Source organism: Rhinolophus ferrumequinum, chromosome 24 (genome assembly GCF_004115265.2).
Source record: "Rhinolophus ferrumequinum isolate MPI-CBG mRhiFer1 chromosome 24, mRhiFer1_v1.p, whole genome shotgun sequence".
In the NCBI taxonomy this organism is placed as follows: Eukaryota; Metazoa; Chordata; class Mammalia; order Chiroptera; family Rhinolophidae; genus Rhinolophus; species Rhinolophus ferrumequinum.
In genome coordinates this window covers 15,885,609-15,901,489 of record NC_046307.1, presented here as the reverse complement: position 1 = coordinate 15,901,489, position 15,881 = coordinate 15,885,609, and the positions used below count along the sequence as shown (strand labels likewise).

General features: G+C 45.7%; 1 protein-coding gene across 1 annotated transcript; it reads left to right on the top strand.

The window, feature by feature from the left end:
* The first annotated feature begins 146 nt into the window (after positions 1-146).
* Positions 147-15,189, top strand: HDAC3 (histone deacetylase 3). The gene is given in 18 exon segments (XM_033096810.1): positions 147-306; positions 414-496; positions 2,687-2,829; positions 7,140-7,221; positions 7,352-7,360; positions 7,362-7,409; positions 7,543-7,566; positions 7,568-7,603; positions 7,978-8,031; positions 8,033-8,111; positions 8,616-8,696; positions 9,065-9,122; positions 9,277-9,366; positions 10,641-10,730; positions 10,858-10,916; positions 11,172-11,251; positions 11,560-11,717; positions 14,557-15,189. Coding segments are annotated over 18 exon segments (1,299 nt in total). The 5' UTR covers positions 147-251; the 3' UTR covers positions 14,627-15,189.
* The last annotated feature ends 692 nt before the right edge of the window (positions 15,190-15,881 follow it).

The following is a 15,881-nucleotide window of genomic DNA, read 5'->3' as shown; positions in this document are numbered from 1 at the left end:
CCGGAAGGAAAAAGCCCTGGCATCCTAGGACCGCAGCTACCTGTCTTCTGCCGGAGCCCAGACGCCCAAGCCTCAGAACACAGAATCTAGGCGAGGGGCGGGACTCCGCAGGGGGCGTGGTCTACGGAGGCGGGGCCTGGATCTCCCAGTTCCGCAGAGGCAGGCTGCGTGCTTACGCAACACGCACGACCGGGGGTGGGGCAGACGGCCGGGCGTGCAGCGGAGGCGCCGGGCCTGGTCCCGCGGGTGCTATGGCCAAGACCGTGGCCTATTTCTACGACCCCGACGTGGGCAACTTTCACTACGGTGAGGGAACAAGGTGGTACGCGAGGGGTTTCGGGACGCGGAGGTTCTGAGGCTGGGGCTACAACTCCAGGGATGAGAACTGACGAACTCTCTTTTCCCACCCCCAGGGGCTGGGCACCCTATGAAACCCCATCGCTTGGCACTGACACATAGTCTGGTTCTGCACTACGGTCTCTATAAGAAGATGATCGTGAGTCCTGCCGTCTCGGCTGGGGAATTGGGGATGGGGGCGAGCTGCGGCCCTAGGGATAGGTAGACTGTACTGAATGCACCGATTGAGACCCACTCCGAGTGGGGGTGGGGAGAGGCTGGATGGAAGGAACCAGGAGCATCACCCGCCCATGCAGTGTTGGTGGGTGCATCCACCGACTTAATGGGAGTTACTTTTTCTCCTTAGGTCAGCCACCCTTTGACCGCAGGTGGACTAACACTCGGCCTAGAATTAGGGTGGATTGGGGATGGTTTGAAGACTGAAGGTATTTTCCTCCCTAGCATCTTAGGATGTGAGCAGGGCTGTGGCCTTAGGGAAGGGAGAGGGTCTGGATCACTGTAGCTGGATGTGAGGTTTGCCATCAGTTTTCACCCCTTCTCCTCTGTGACCCCTCTCCACCTCCAAGGAGCTGGGACTCCAGGAAGCACTGCTGCCCTGTGTGTAAATGTGTGTGTGTGTGTGTGTGTGTGTGTGTGTGTGTGAATGAGTGTATAGGAGAGCAAGAGATGTCCTGGGTATTCTCTTTTCAACCTAGAGTACTCCTACACTGGTAATCACTACCCAACCCTCCGTTTCCCAGATACACACAGGCTGTCTGTCACCAGCTTGGAATTTGTAGCTGTGATTTGTGATTGTAACAGTTAAGTTCAGCCCTCATGCATTGCAAGGGGAATTAGTCAACAGTATGAATGAGGACCCACTGCTTGTGCTGAGGTACAGACAAGTGAATTGGTCATAGAAAAGACCGTCGTGATGTTAATGTATAAATCTATGAATCCCTTGAAATCGTTTGCTGGTATGTACCTGTGTGCATTTTCTGGGGAGAGAAAATCTTTTTATTCTTGCCCAATTTCTAAAGAAGTGTGTGAACCTCTCAAAAGGTAATAAATCTCTGGCTTAGTACCTGGGCACTTTTGGTTTTAATTAGAAGATTGTCATACGACGTGTGATCAAACAATATGGTGAATGTTAAACAAAAAACAAATTTATTACAGTAAAAGACACAGTGCCATTAATCCCCTTCAAAATACTCCTCGCTTCGAACACGTTTATCCCATCATTCTTGCCGCTTTCTGAAGCAGTTCTGGAAGTCCTCTTTGCTGAATGTCTTTACTTGCGCTGTCATGGCTGCCTCAATGTCCTGAATCATTTTGACTTTGGGAAAAAGCCAGAAGTCGCATGGTGCCAGATCCAGTGGATAAGGTGGATGAGGACACACTGTAATGTTTTTATTTGACAGAAATTGCCGTATACCAACTTCCGACTGACTGCACCGAACAAGTTGAAACTTGTCACACACTGTTGCTAAGGTTCGACATTATCACTTCCCGTATTGAAGATCCCTGCCTTTCCATTGGATGGCAGCAGCATTCACTGTATTCTTTTATTACAATGGAAAGGCTCCGTGTCATATATCGCTTCTGGTACTGCAATTTCTGTCAAATAAAAACATTACGGTGTGTCCTCATTCACTTTATTCACCGGTTCTGGCACTGTGCGACTTCTGGCTCTTCCCCAAAGTCAAAATGACTGTGAAAGATAAACGTTTTGAATTGATTCAGGATATTGAGGTAGCCACAACAGTGCAACTTAAAGACACTCATGGAAGAGGACTTCCAGAACTGCTTCAGAAAGTGGCAAGAACGATGGGATAAGTGTGTTCAAAGCGAGGGGGAGTATTTTGAAGGGGATTAATGGCAATGTGTCTTTTATGTAATATTATATTTTTTAATTTAAACATTCACCGTATTTTTTTATCACACTACATATATCCCATATTATTTGACTCAACAATTAAAAACTCAGAGGACACAGAGGACAGAATCAGAGTCCAGGGGAGTAGATGAGTATGGAGAGAATCAGAAATAGGAGATTCAGGAAACAGGGCAGGTGGATCAGGGCTCACCAGAGAAGATAGGACAGGCTGGGCTAGAGGTGGGAAGAGAAGGCAAGCCCAGTGGTCTTTAGGGGGCTGGTTATAATAAACCACCTGGTTAATCGAAGCCTCTCTTCACTGATCTTTGCCTCATAGAATAACAAGGATGAGAGGGTAAGGGGACTGCAGGGTGTGGGTTGGGACAGTCCGCAAAGCTGGGTTCAGTGTGCTCAGTGTCAGCCCCATGATTGTGACTGACCCTGCCTGGGTTCATCTTGTGTTTCCATCCTGAGGTCTTCAAGCCATACCAGGCATCCCAGCATGACATGTGCCGCTTCCATTCTGAGGACTACATTGATTTCCTGCAGAGAGTCAGCCCTACCAATATGCAGGGCTTCACCAAGAGCCTTAATGCCTTCAACGTGGGCGATGACTGGTGAGAGGTCTGGGACTTTTGATGCCAGGCGTTTCAAGGACAACACTTGAGTGAGGTCTTGCAGGCAGCGAGTGGGAAGATTATGAAGTGGGGCCTACTTGTCAGCAAGTCATCATTTACTCATTGGTTTATTCAACAAATATTTATTGGTCGTTTGCTCCAGGCCAGGCCCGGTGCCAAGTGTTGGGAACGCAATGATCAACAACAAAATTTTAATATAGTTGTGCTAAGTCCTCTGAAGGAGAGGTACATGACAGCATGTGAGAGGGTATATGAGGGAGAGTTACCCAGCTTTGGGGGTGGTCTGGTCAGTGGAGGCTTCCTAGAGGAAGTAACGAAGATTGAACTGAGATCTGAGGAAAGAGTGGACGAGTGGGAGGTATTAGGTAAAAGGTGGTTAGTAGGAGAGAGGGTGGGGGGAGCGATGTCATGGGTAGTAGGGACAACGTGTGCTAAGAGTCTGTGGTAGGATAGAGTGTGACTCATTTGAGGAACAGAAAAAAGGCCGACCACAGAATATGAAGAGAAGAGGGAACCGAATTGAGACTGACGTGATAGGCAGGGCCTTTCAAAAGTAAACAGCCCTGTGATAAAGGCGTTTTTACCCCGAGAGCAGAGGGAAGTCATCAAAGTGTTTTAAAAAGCAAGAGAGTGAGTAGACGTGGTCAGGTTTCCACTGAGCTTGTACCATACCAAGAAGACTCAGACTTTTATAGACCCTGTGGGAAGGGAGTGGACAGCAAAGATAAGCCATTGTCCTGGCTTACATTCTAGTATACATCCACGAAAATATAGTGAGCGTAACAGCTACCATTTACTCAATTTATTTTTAAACTTTTTATTAGGGAAAATTTCAAACATTTCTGAAAGAATAGTACAGTGAACCCCATGTACCCATCATGCAACACTTACAGGCAAATGGCCAATTTTACTTCATCTGTATCCCCTCACGTCAGATTATTTTAAAACAAGTCTCAGATGGTGCTTCCTTTTATCTGCAAATAGTTTATTATATATCTCCAAGTGATACACTCTTTAAAAACTGCACAATATTATTATCACTTAAAAAATTGTAAGTACTTCCTTAATATGAAATATGCAGTCAGTATTCAAATTTCTCCAATTGTCTCATAATTTTTTTCTTTTTCGCAGTTGATTTATTTAAATTAGGATCTCAACGAGATCCACACGTTGCATTTAGTTGATACGTCTCTTAAGACTTTTAATCTATAATGCTTCTTTCCCTTGAATTTCTTTCTTTTTTTTTACTGTTCATCTTTTTGCTTTTGTTTAGTTTTCAAGTGTACAAAACAATGTAGTAGACATTTACACCCCTCACAAAGTGATAACCCCCTCCCCCAATCTGCTACTCCTCTGATCTCGTATATAGCTGTTATAATTCCATTGACCCTATTTCCTATGCTGTACTCCATATCCCGTGACTATACATATATATTAAATTATAGTCGACATTCCATATTATTCAGCTTCAGGTGTACAGCACAGTGGTCAGATACCTACACAGTCCTTGAAGTGGTCTCCCTAATAAGACAGGTGCCCATCTGACCCCTAAAAAAATCTTTACAACGTTATTGATTATATTTCCCAAACTGTATTTCATATTCCTGTGGCTATGTTGTGATTACTAATTTGTACTTTCTAATCTCTTTACCTTCTCCCCCATCCCCACCGCCCTCCCACCTAGGAACCCTCAGTTTTTGAATTTGTTTCTTGAAGAGGCTGTTGACCCTCTATGGTTTCCTACAACAGTTACCATTTATTGAGTGCTTACTCTGCTATGCTGAGGATCGCTGCTCTATCCACTTAGTTCTTACACCAACCCTGAAATGTAATAGTTCTTTTCTGATGTTGGGCGTAAGTAAACTGAAGTTTGAGGAGATTTAGGTAACTTAGCCTGGGTCACATAACTGGTCAGTGGCGGTAGCAGAATTCAGATCCAGAGCCCAGGTTTTTAAATGTGACACTCATCTGTTTCCCTGAAACATCCTAACAATAGAAGCATCCTGGGCTGGAGGATAGGCGCCAAGTGCTGAGGTGGCATTGAGCGCCTTCCCAGTCTTATCCCCACGCCCCTGCTGCATTAGTGCCTCCTGGAATGCCCTTGTTCCCCATTCGTCCTCTCCAAGGCCTTCCCAGCCTTCACAGCACCAGGAAGTTTCACCCCACAAAGCCTTTCTTGGCCACGCCAGCCACAGAAGTCTGTCCTGCACACACCACACTGCTCATTTTGGTGTTCAGTCACGTGTTTGTTTGGGGAAGTTCCTTGGGTTTTTTGTTATTATTGCTGCTGCTGTTTCTGAGTTCACTTCATAGGTCTGTGAATGCAGTCAGCCCTCAGGCCGCTGCTGGGGTCCTGTGGATGCTCTCTTTGCACTTAGGGAATACTACACCGAGCCCTTTGGGCTCTTTGCGCTGCATCGGTCAGGCTGTCAAATTTAAGCTACGGTTGTGATTATCTGTCTCTCAGATGAGAATCAGGGATTTTCCTGTTTTTTCCCCTTTTAATTAATTTCTGACTGTTTTCAAAGTAATCTAATTGCAAAAAGCCAAATTGTATAATACTACAAGGATTTTAGTGGGGAAAAAAAAAAAAAAGCAAGTCCCAGGCCTCCCCTTCCACCCATAGATCCCTCTTCCCAGCGGCAGCCACTTTTAGCTCCTTTAGCTGTTTATTCTGGTATTTATCTTTGGAATTCAAAGAATAATACTAATTTACTACAGTTACTAATCATCTGTAATACACTTAGGTACTGTCTACTATTTGTCAGATGCTATTCTAAATGCTTTACAGCCATTAGCTCATTTAATCTCAACAACCCCTATGAAGCAGGATCTGTTACTGCTTCCTTTTTACAGATGAGGACACTTAGGCACAGGAAGGTTGAACAGCTTGCCCAACCTCACGATCATTAGTAGGTGTTAAAGAGTCAAGGTTTGAACCTAGGTAGTCTGGCTCCAGAATCTAGGCTCTTAATCATGCTAACGTACTATACTGCCTCTTATACGATGCTTATGTTGCCGTTTCTTCATTTAGCAATTGTAGGCACTGTCTATTAAACTCTTAGTATGGGAGGGGAGCATTTAGTCTTCTTATACCATCACTCGGGCGTCCTCTCCCCTCCCAGCTTGACAACATAGTTATGTAACACTTTTTATTAAATAACTATTCTATGTTACATTATTTTAACTTTGAAAAATTCATTTACTATTGAGCAAAATAGTATACTATGATTTGATCTTTCTTCTTGTATAACTTTTTGTTTTTCCTAGAGCTGATAATTGCATTGTTCTTTCATTTGCTTAGTTTTCTAGGTGTCAATCACCAATTCTTCCCAAATGTTTTGAGAAACTGTAAAAGTCCCCACAGTTCTCTTTCTCACATGGTCAAATGTGTCAGCTGCATTATTTTCTTGGAGACCTAAAACTAGGGATTTTTTTTAAAGGCTTTCCTTTTCTAAAAGTCAGGTTTATGAAGGTATAATTTGCATTCAGTAAAATTCACCCTTTTTAGATACATAGTTCTGAGAGTTTTGACAGAAAGTTCAGGGATCCCACAGAGGTCCCCTCATGCCCTTTTCTAGTCAATCCCTTCTCTCCACCTTAGCGCCAGGCAAACACTGATCTGAGGTCTGTCCCTATATTTTGCCTTTTTCAGAGTGGTGTGTATCTAAGTGGAGCCATTATAGTATGTAATCTTTTGTGTCTGGCTTCAAGCCTCTCCTTTTTCTAAGGAATGACGATGGTAATAAATGATAGCTAACATTTATTAAATGCTTACTAGGTTCCGTGCACTGTGTTAAAGGCTTTCTGTGGATTATCTCATCATTATTACTATTGCATGTATACTATAGGAATATAACTTTCTTTAAAATATACTATATTTCTTTAAAATATAACTATAAAGAATATTATTACACGTTATATTAAAATGTGGTAACACATAGAATCTTTTAAGAAAAACAGAGCTCATGTTCTCTTTCAAAGTTATGTCCTTTTTTGTGTGTATGCTCAAGTACCTTGAAGCTGCCTGGTTCTTTTCCCAGCTAGGGTACAAACTTCCTGACCAGAGTTAAATGCTTCTTTACTTCCCGTCAGTGCCTTGCACAGGGCTTGGTACATGGTTTAGTCCAAAATATTTGTTGAATAAATTTGCAAATAACTTGGGTGTGTAGGAAGGGGAGAGAGAGGGTTATTGAAGAATGAAGACTGGAGGGGTTTTGGGTGGGAGGCGAGGTATAGGAAGGCCCAGCAGAGGTAAAATGGCTCCAATTGACTCCTCTTTCCTGCAGCCCAGTGTTTCCCGGGCTCTTTGAGTTCTGCTCCCGCTACACAGGCGCATCTCTGCAAGGAGCAACCCAGCTGAACAATAAGGTGATCATGGCCCCTGAGTCCCCTTCTCCCTTTCTGTGGATCCCTGGACTCAAGGCCTTGACCCTGACCCTGAACTCCTAGCTTTGGCGGTGGGCAGGAAGGAAGAGTGAGTTGGGTGTTTCTCTTTCAGATCTGTGATTATTGCCATTAACTGGGCTGGTGGTCTGCACCATGCCAAGAAGTTTGAGGTGAGTGAGGAGGTGACGGGGGGGAGGGGGGAGACAACGGCTTGCCCTAGGGTTGGTGTTCAAGACGACAGTAGGGGGCAGCTGGGTAGAGGAATTGTTCCTTTCTCTATATAAGACCACTGTCTCACCATAGGCCTCTGGCTTCTGCTATGTCAATGGACATTGTAATTGGCATCCTGGAGCTGCTCAAGTAAGTCGCCTGGGAGGAGATGGAGGGGACTTACGAGACTTAACCGAGACGGTCAGACTGCCCTGCCCTGCCCCGGACCTCCACCCCCGTACTAGCTTCTCCCAGGTTCTTTCTGCTTTGCCCAGGCTGGCCTCTGCCTGTGCTCTGCGGCAGATGCCCTGCTGCCTGCTCGCATTGCAGCTTTCCCTGCACATCCCTTCCTGTCCCTGCCTCCAGGCTGGAGCCCCCAGCGTGGTCCCTAGGGAACTGGTGGTGTTAGGTTTCAGGAGACTGGGACTGACACTTCATAATCCCAGACCTTGTGTTTGGGAGAGTGGGTGGGGGGCTTTCTTCCTGGAGTTCGCCTCTGCCTCAGACCCAGCTTCGCCCTCGTCCCAGGTACACCCCCGGGTGCTCTACATCGACATTGACATCCACCATGGCGACGGGGTTTCAGGAAGCCTTCTACCTCACTGACCGGGTCATGACAGTGTCCTTCCACAAATACGGAAACTACTTCTTCCCCGGCACAGGTGTGGGAATAGGAATGCCCGTCCCCTTGGCACCCCTCAGCTCTGCCACAACCGCCTCCTTCACAGCCTTCAGGTGGCCCCTCAGAGAAGCCTCTCCCGACCTGTCAGTTACAGGAATCACCTCCTTCCCCATTACTCTCTCACATCACTGTGTGTTTCTCGCAGAGCTCTCACTGCTGTTCGTGTTTATTGTGGTCTTTGTTTTGTTTACTGTCTTCCTCCTCATCGTGCTCACCCCCAAGAAAATGAGCTTGATGGGATTTCATTCATTTCCTTAGTTCTCTTTCTGCTGTCTCCCAGTTGCCTTGTACGCAGCTTGGCTCCTGGTGGCCCCTCAGACAGTGTTTGCTGAGTAGAATACACGCTGCAGGAGACTTAGTGGCTCTGGGGAGTGGTGGAAGGACATAGATGGAATGAGAGGCCCTCAGTGTGGGTTGGGGTCGAAGCAGCCGGGTTGTGGGTGCTCTTGCATGGCTGCCAGCCCCACCTCCCACCTCCCTGTAGGTGACATGTATGAGGTTGGAGCAGAGAGTGGCCGTTACTACTGTCTCAACGTGCCCCTGCGGGACGGCATTGACGACCAGAGTAAGTACTGACGTCTTCTCCCTGCTTACTCGGCCTCTTTTTCTCCTTCAATTAACCTCTTCTGCCTGGTATTGTCTACTGTTGGACCAGGTGTCCTTAAGGAGGAATGGCCTTCAGAGGGACCATGAGCACCCAGAAATTATATGCAACACATTATGTGTATGTGCATTTTTCTGGGAAAAGATTTGCTTTCATCAGTCACTCAGAAGGGCCCTGGGGGACCCCTCCAGAAGTTCAGAACCAATAGTTTGATTCTTTGGCTTGCCCCTTTCCTGGGCTCCACGCTCTCTCACCCCCCCTTTTTTCTTTTGTTCCCTGTCTCCCCATCTCCTTGGGGTGCCAGGTGCCCATCTTTGGCCCTCTCCCAGGTTACAAGCACCTTTTCCAGCCGGTTATCAATCAGGTGGTGGATTTCTACCAACCCACGTGCATTGTTTCTCCAGGTAACACTGCCAGTGCCTGGTCAGCAGGGCCGTGCCTGGGCTTGGGGGATGAGAGCAGGGAAGATGAAAGCCTCTAGCTTGGTGGGGGAAGGGAAGTGAAGGCATCTGGACATTTTGATCAGTCCATCTCATCACAGCTGCCTGGGCTTTTGCGTTTTGCAGTGTGGAGCTGACTCTCTGGGTTGTGATCGATTGGGCTGCTTCAACCTCAGCATTCGAGGACACGGGTGAGACTTGCCCTCCTTCCACTCTGCCAGGTTTTCAGTGGCCTTGGGCCTCAATACCTAGAGTGGGGGTAGTTGGAGAATGGGCCTCATCTCTTCTTGGGAATCAAAAGTAGCTACAAATTGTACTTGCACTAGAAATGTCACCTTAAACAGGGTTCCCCAGCTGGTCTTTCATTCACAGTAGGTTTTTATTAAGCACCTATTATTTCCCAGACATTGTACTGGGCAATGGGGACACAATGGGGAAACGCTCATGGACTTTATAGTTTAGTGTAGGAAACAGACAAAACATAAATAAGCAAACAAAACAAGTAGATGATTCTAAATCCTATGAAGGGAAATGATAAAGAGCTTAGACAGGATGACAGTGGGGAGCCTACTTTAGATAGCATGATTTGGAGAGGATTTTCTGAGGAGTTGAAATTGGTTTGAGACCTGGAGTCTGGAAGGAGTGAACCATCAGAGGAGCAGAGAGAAGTCTGTCCGTGGTGGGAAGGGCCCACACAGGCTCTGAAGCAGGGAAGAGCTGGCGTAGCAGAGGAGATGAAGTAAAACCAATGAGGCAGGGCCATAGGGAGCAGTGGTGGTTTGAGATGAAGTCTGAGAAGTTGGCAGTGGCGAGGCTAAGCAGAGCCTTTAGGCCCTGGTAAGGAGTCTGGATTATACTTCAGATCTGATGGGAAATCATTGGACTATAGTGAGCAGGGAAGTGCCGTGATCCAACTCGTGTTTTCAAGTGACTGCTCTGACTCCTGAATGGAAAAAGGTTTCGGGTGGGGGTGGTGGGGGACAGGCCTGGAAATGGGAAGACCAGCTAGGGAGCCATTGGTGTTGTTTAGGCAGGAGATATGGTGCCTGGGCTAAGGTGGAGGAGGTGGCAGAAGTGGCGATGGAGAGAAGTAGGTGATTTGAGTTACATTTTGGCAGCTAGAACTGAAAGAACTTGCTGGTGCATTGATGAGAATAGTTGATTAATAGGTGGGATGCCAAGGTGGGTGTAGGACAGGACAGAGGTGGGAGTGCACTTTCTTTTAAAATTTTTATTGAGACACAACATACATAATAAAGTGCACATATCTCAAGGATATAGCTCAATGAATTTCACTGCTAGATCAAGACATAGAACTTTCTAGTTCCTTTGTGCCGCTTTACAGACAATATCGAGAGGTGTATATTTTGACTTTTGATAATGTAATTTCCTCTACCCAATTTCCTCTAATGGATAGAGGAAATTGATAACTTCCTCTACCCATTCCTCTGGTTTCTTTTAACAGGGAATGTGTCGAATATGTCAAGAGCTTCAATATCCCTCTACTGGTGCTAGGTGGTGGTGGCTATACTGTCCGAAATGTTGCCCGCTGCTGGTAAGCACACTCCCTGATTGCCCTCCTCCCTCTTGCCCGGTGTGAGCTAGGGGGTCCCCGAGAGATGGCCGAGTGGGCCCTTCAGCCCACTTGCTCAGCCTGCCCCTCCTTTGCTGGTTGGTTTCAGGACGTATGAGACATCGCTGCTGGTAGAAGAGGCCATTAGTGAGGAGCTTCCCTATAGTGGTAAGGACTACCCCGTGATACCCCCACATCAGGAAGGCCATTCTCACAAGACTCCCGAATGGCCTAGTTTGAAGGCAGATGGGAAATTTGATGCTCTCAGAACTCTGCAGACTAAACCCCTGGGCTCAGAGCATTGAAAAGATTGGGCAGCTATTACATAGGGGTTTTGGAAAGGAAGGAAAGAGATTGGGAAGTCCTGGGCCCTGCCTGTCTCTCTGAGCCATACTCTCTTCTCGTAATCTTTTCCCCTCTAAGAATACTTCGAGTACTTTGCCCCGGACTTCACACTCCATCCAGACGTCAGCACCCGCATCGAGAATCAGAATTCACGCCAGGTCAGCAGCTCGCAGAAGCTGAGCACAGGGTGGGGGAGCCCAGGAGAGGTCTGGGGTGTGGGAAATTGGAGAAACCAGAGAAGAGAAGAACGTTCTCAGCCATCACTATCACTGTTATCAGCTAGAAGGCAACCCAGGTTAAAGAAGAGGCAATTGGGGTGGGAGGAGGACAGTTTTCAGCTGGGAGACTCAAACTAGGATTCGAAATGGGATTAAAGCTAGGACAGTAGGGGCAAAAGGCAGCTAGTTGGCTGGATGCCCTGGGATCACTGGGAGCTGCACACTCTCTGTTCCTTGTCTCCAACCAGTACCTGGACCAGATCCGCCAGACAATCTTTGAAAACCTCAAGATGCTGAACCATGCGCCTAGCGTCCAGATTCATGATGTACCTGCAGACCTCCTGACCTATGACAGGACTGATGAGGCAGACGCAGAGGAGAGGGGTCCTGAGGAGAACTACAGCAGGTTTGGAGCAGGCACCGGGGAGCGGGATCTCAGCAGGCTTATCAGGGAGGCGAAGGGCAGAACAGTGAACTGAGGCATTAGCTTATTTGTCCCTGGCTTACCTCCTCTAGTATGCCTCCTCTTTGGTCTACTGCAATTTCACACTCCTTTTTTGCCCTGTTTTTAATCACATAAGTAATATATTTTTATGGTAAAAATTTGAAGCAGCACCAAAGTATGTTAAGTTCACACGATCCTAGATGCATTCCACAAAGTAACCACTGTTAGTTTGATTTGTATCTTTTCAGATAGACTTTTTCTATAGATTACAAGTATACTGTTCTACGTGCGCAGATAGACACAAACACACATACACACTCATTTTCAGAGTTTGTGTAGGTTTTTGGTCTTGTTTTGTTTTGTATTGCTCTACAACTTACAACTGGTTCTTTTTTTTTTTTTTTTTTTACAAGAAATGCATCCTCCCATGTCAGTATATATAAATCTGCTTTATTATTTTTATCAGCTTTATAATATTCCATTGTGTGGATGTAGCATCATTTAACCAAGTACTACTGATGGACATTTACACTATTTCCCATTTTTTTATTATTACAAAGAATGTGGCAATGAACCTCCTTATATATACGTCTTTACATGCTTGTTTGAGTGGATTAGATTCCTAGAATAATTGCTGCTAGGTCAAAGGTTATATGCACTAAAATTTTTTATATTTGTTGCCAAACTGCCTTCCAAAAAGTCTGTAATGATTTATATTCTTTCCAGCATCCTACTTCTTCCAGGTTCTTAGCTGGACAGGTCACTCCCCAAATACTATGCTCTAAGGCCCTTTGACTTCTTTACTCTGTTAATTTTTTCAACTTTAATAATTATATTGTGGTTATTTTTTGAAAAGTCTTTATCTTTCTGAAATACATACTAAAATATTTACAGATGCAATTAATTAAGGAAAAAAGACTAGAATAGAACTTTTTTTTAAATCCCAAAATAGGCTTTTCTGAGAAATGAAGGGAAAAGACAATAGAACCCAGAAGTGCAGGAACAGATGCACTTAATGGAGAACAGATTTCCTTATGTGACAGGGATAACCACCGCTGGACAGTTGGAGGACACCTGGTCCTGCTCCCAGGCAGTGGGAGAGATTTGAGCTGGCTCTGCTTCAGTCTGATGGGCTTCTCAGTCCCTTCCAGAATCTGCTTCCCTGGAGTCCAGGCTTCCAGATCTGTCCTCTGGACCTGGGCTTTACTGCTCAGGCATTAGGACTACTCCAACCCTCCTCCTCCACGAATACCCCTGATTCCCACTCCTGGAGAAGGAAGTACGTGTCCCTCGGGCCTCAGGGATTCCTTTTGATCCATCATCTCCTTCTCAACTTCTGCAAGTCTCTGAGGCTTGACTTCTGCAAATTGATTTTCCTTTTGGCAAAGTTTGGCTTTTTCATCTATAGTTTCAGGCTGATATCTGGGCTTGGTCTCTGCATTGTATCATCCCCTCTCAACAGCCAGGCCTCTTCCTGTCCTAAGCCCTACCTCACTCTCAGACCACCCACTGAGTTTTTGTTCTTTGATGCCTGTGTCTCCAGCTTGCGTATCATTTGCAGAGTAGTAACAGTAAAAGTTACCACTTTTTGTGGGTTTGCTAGCACCAGACTCAATACTAAGTACTTCATATAAAAACACATATCATCATGTCGTTATATTGCCATCAGATAATCCTAAGAGGTGGCTGTTATCCTTAAATTACCAGAGGAGGATTCTAAGGCTCAGAGAGGTTGAATAACTTTCTGAAGGTTCCACAGCTAGTTAAATATTAGGGCTGACATTCAAACTTGAAACTGTGACTCCACACCTTGAACCCTTGTGCACTTAGAGGTAACTGAGACATTACTTAGCAGGCAAACAGGGCTTTTCCTGACTTAGTTCCCAGATTCTCTTTAGCGACTTTTTCCCTTCTTTCTCAATTATCAGCTGTGGGCCAGATAATTCAGTTATTCATAGCCTCCCAGAGAATAGTTTTCTAAAAAGAAAGAAACCAGTATTGAATACTAACTGGGTGCTGTGTTGCTTTCACATCCCTTCCCTCACTACAAGTTTATAATATCATGCCACTCCTCTGCTTAAAACTATCCTTTCCATTACACTGAGAAGAAAATCCAGATTTCTGACCCTGGCTTTAAAAGGCCCTGCAAGCTGGCCCTCACCTACATCCTTGGTCTCATTTCTAACAACCGTCATCCGTGCACTCTACGCTCCGCCATGCTGGTCTCCTTGCTCTTCCTGGAATACAGCAAGTCTCCTTCCACCTTTATAACTTCTGTAGTTGGTGTTTTGGCAGCTCGGAAGGGTCTGCCTGAGATCTTTGCCTGGCCGGCTCCTTCTCAGACTTCAGGTCTACTTCTTAGAAACAGCTTTCCCTAATAATCCTGTCTGAAATTTTACCCATTTCCTCTCATCATTTTCAGTCACATCTCCGTTTATTTCTTTGCATTCATAGTACTTTTCATCATCTGAAATTCCGTATTTATTTATTTATTTACTTTATTAGTTAATGTTAGTCTCAATTGTTAAGTGTTTGAGGACTGGCTTGAGAACTCTTGTCTGACTTACTCTGCTGTATTGCTGAGGCTTGTGACAGTGTCTGCCACAGAGTCATCTCTCAGTAAGTGTTTTACTGACGACATGAATGGATGAATGACTAGTGATCAGTCTCTACAAACAGAAGGAGACGAGTGGCTCCCTGAAAAAGGGGGCCTGAGAAGTCGCTCCAGAGAGGGTACCTATGTGGAAGAAGATTGGAACTTGGAGAATGGGATGCTCACCTCTTTCCCCTTGCTTTGTAGGCCAGAGGCACCCAATGAGTTCTATGATGGAGACCATGACAACGACAAGGAAAGTGATGTGGAGATTTAAGAGCACCTGGGCTTGCTGTGTCCCAAGGAATTCCTTTTTACCTCTCCGTTGGGTGGGAGGGAAAAGGTGTGTGTCCCCCAGACTTGGACTGGTCAACTTCAGAGGTTTTACCAATGCTGGGAGACTACATCTGGTTCTTAAACCAACGATCCCCTTTCTTCTCCCTTCTGTGGCCTGACAATGGTACCTGTTTGGGATGGGATGGGGGCAAGGACAGCTGTCCTCGGACATCTTGGGCAGTGAGCCCTAGATGCCAGTCCCAGCCCCTCTGGCCCTCTTATTCCTTCCTGCTTCCCTCCAACCCAGCTACTTTTAGAGATGAAGGGGTAATCAGGACTGAGGTTACCTCTGACTTCTTTCTCTGCTGGGTTCTCCCACTGCAGGCCTTGCTTCCAGTGCAGGTGAAGAGTGAGGGATTTTAGGGGCCTCTGGCTCCCTAACACCTTAACCCCAGATGATGGAAAGGACAGTTTTGAGTTGGGGGAGGATGTGCAAATATGCTGTTCTAACTTTTGGCTTTATGTCCATTTTACCACTGTTTTTATCCAATAAACCAAGTTGGTATTTTTTGTACCTTTTGCCTTTCTGGGAATATTTTTAATTCTCGCTAGCTACCTATGTGTGAAGGGAGAAGAAATGGGGGTGATGATATATGTTATAAAAATCGTAGTTAACATTCATTCAGCACTTACGTTGGGCCGGACATAAGTAGTTGCTCATTATCTTAACTGCCTATGTAAAGGACGATGCTAGATACCATAGTAGCCACAAACATGGACTCATCCCTGACGGAGTTTACAATCCAGTAAGGAGTGAGGTAAGTGCTATAGCAGATGTAGACAGTGGTACAAGAGAGAAGAGTAATGGTGGGTCACTGCCATGCTTTGATCCTGTTTCTCAACACTCTAGCTTAGAAAGTAAGTAGTGTTTGGACAAATTGAGTTCAAAGTGTGGGCTGGACAGCTCTATGCAACTTTCTGTCAGGCACTTAGAAAGGAACACAAAAGATGAAGGCCAGATTTAGGAGCCAGACAGTTTGGCAGGGTCCCTCACCCTTAGACTGAACACTGGGGGGCTCCAGAGTAAATGAGTCACTGCCATCCAGGAACGTACATTTGAAATCTTGCCAGCTGTGGCAGTTCATACTTTGAGGGCCTACTGAGTGCCACATACTTTTCACACAAGGAACAGATGTAGCTGGGAGAATAAATGAAATTACTGAGGGAGAACTCAAACTAATAAGAGCAAAGAACAT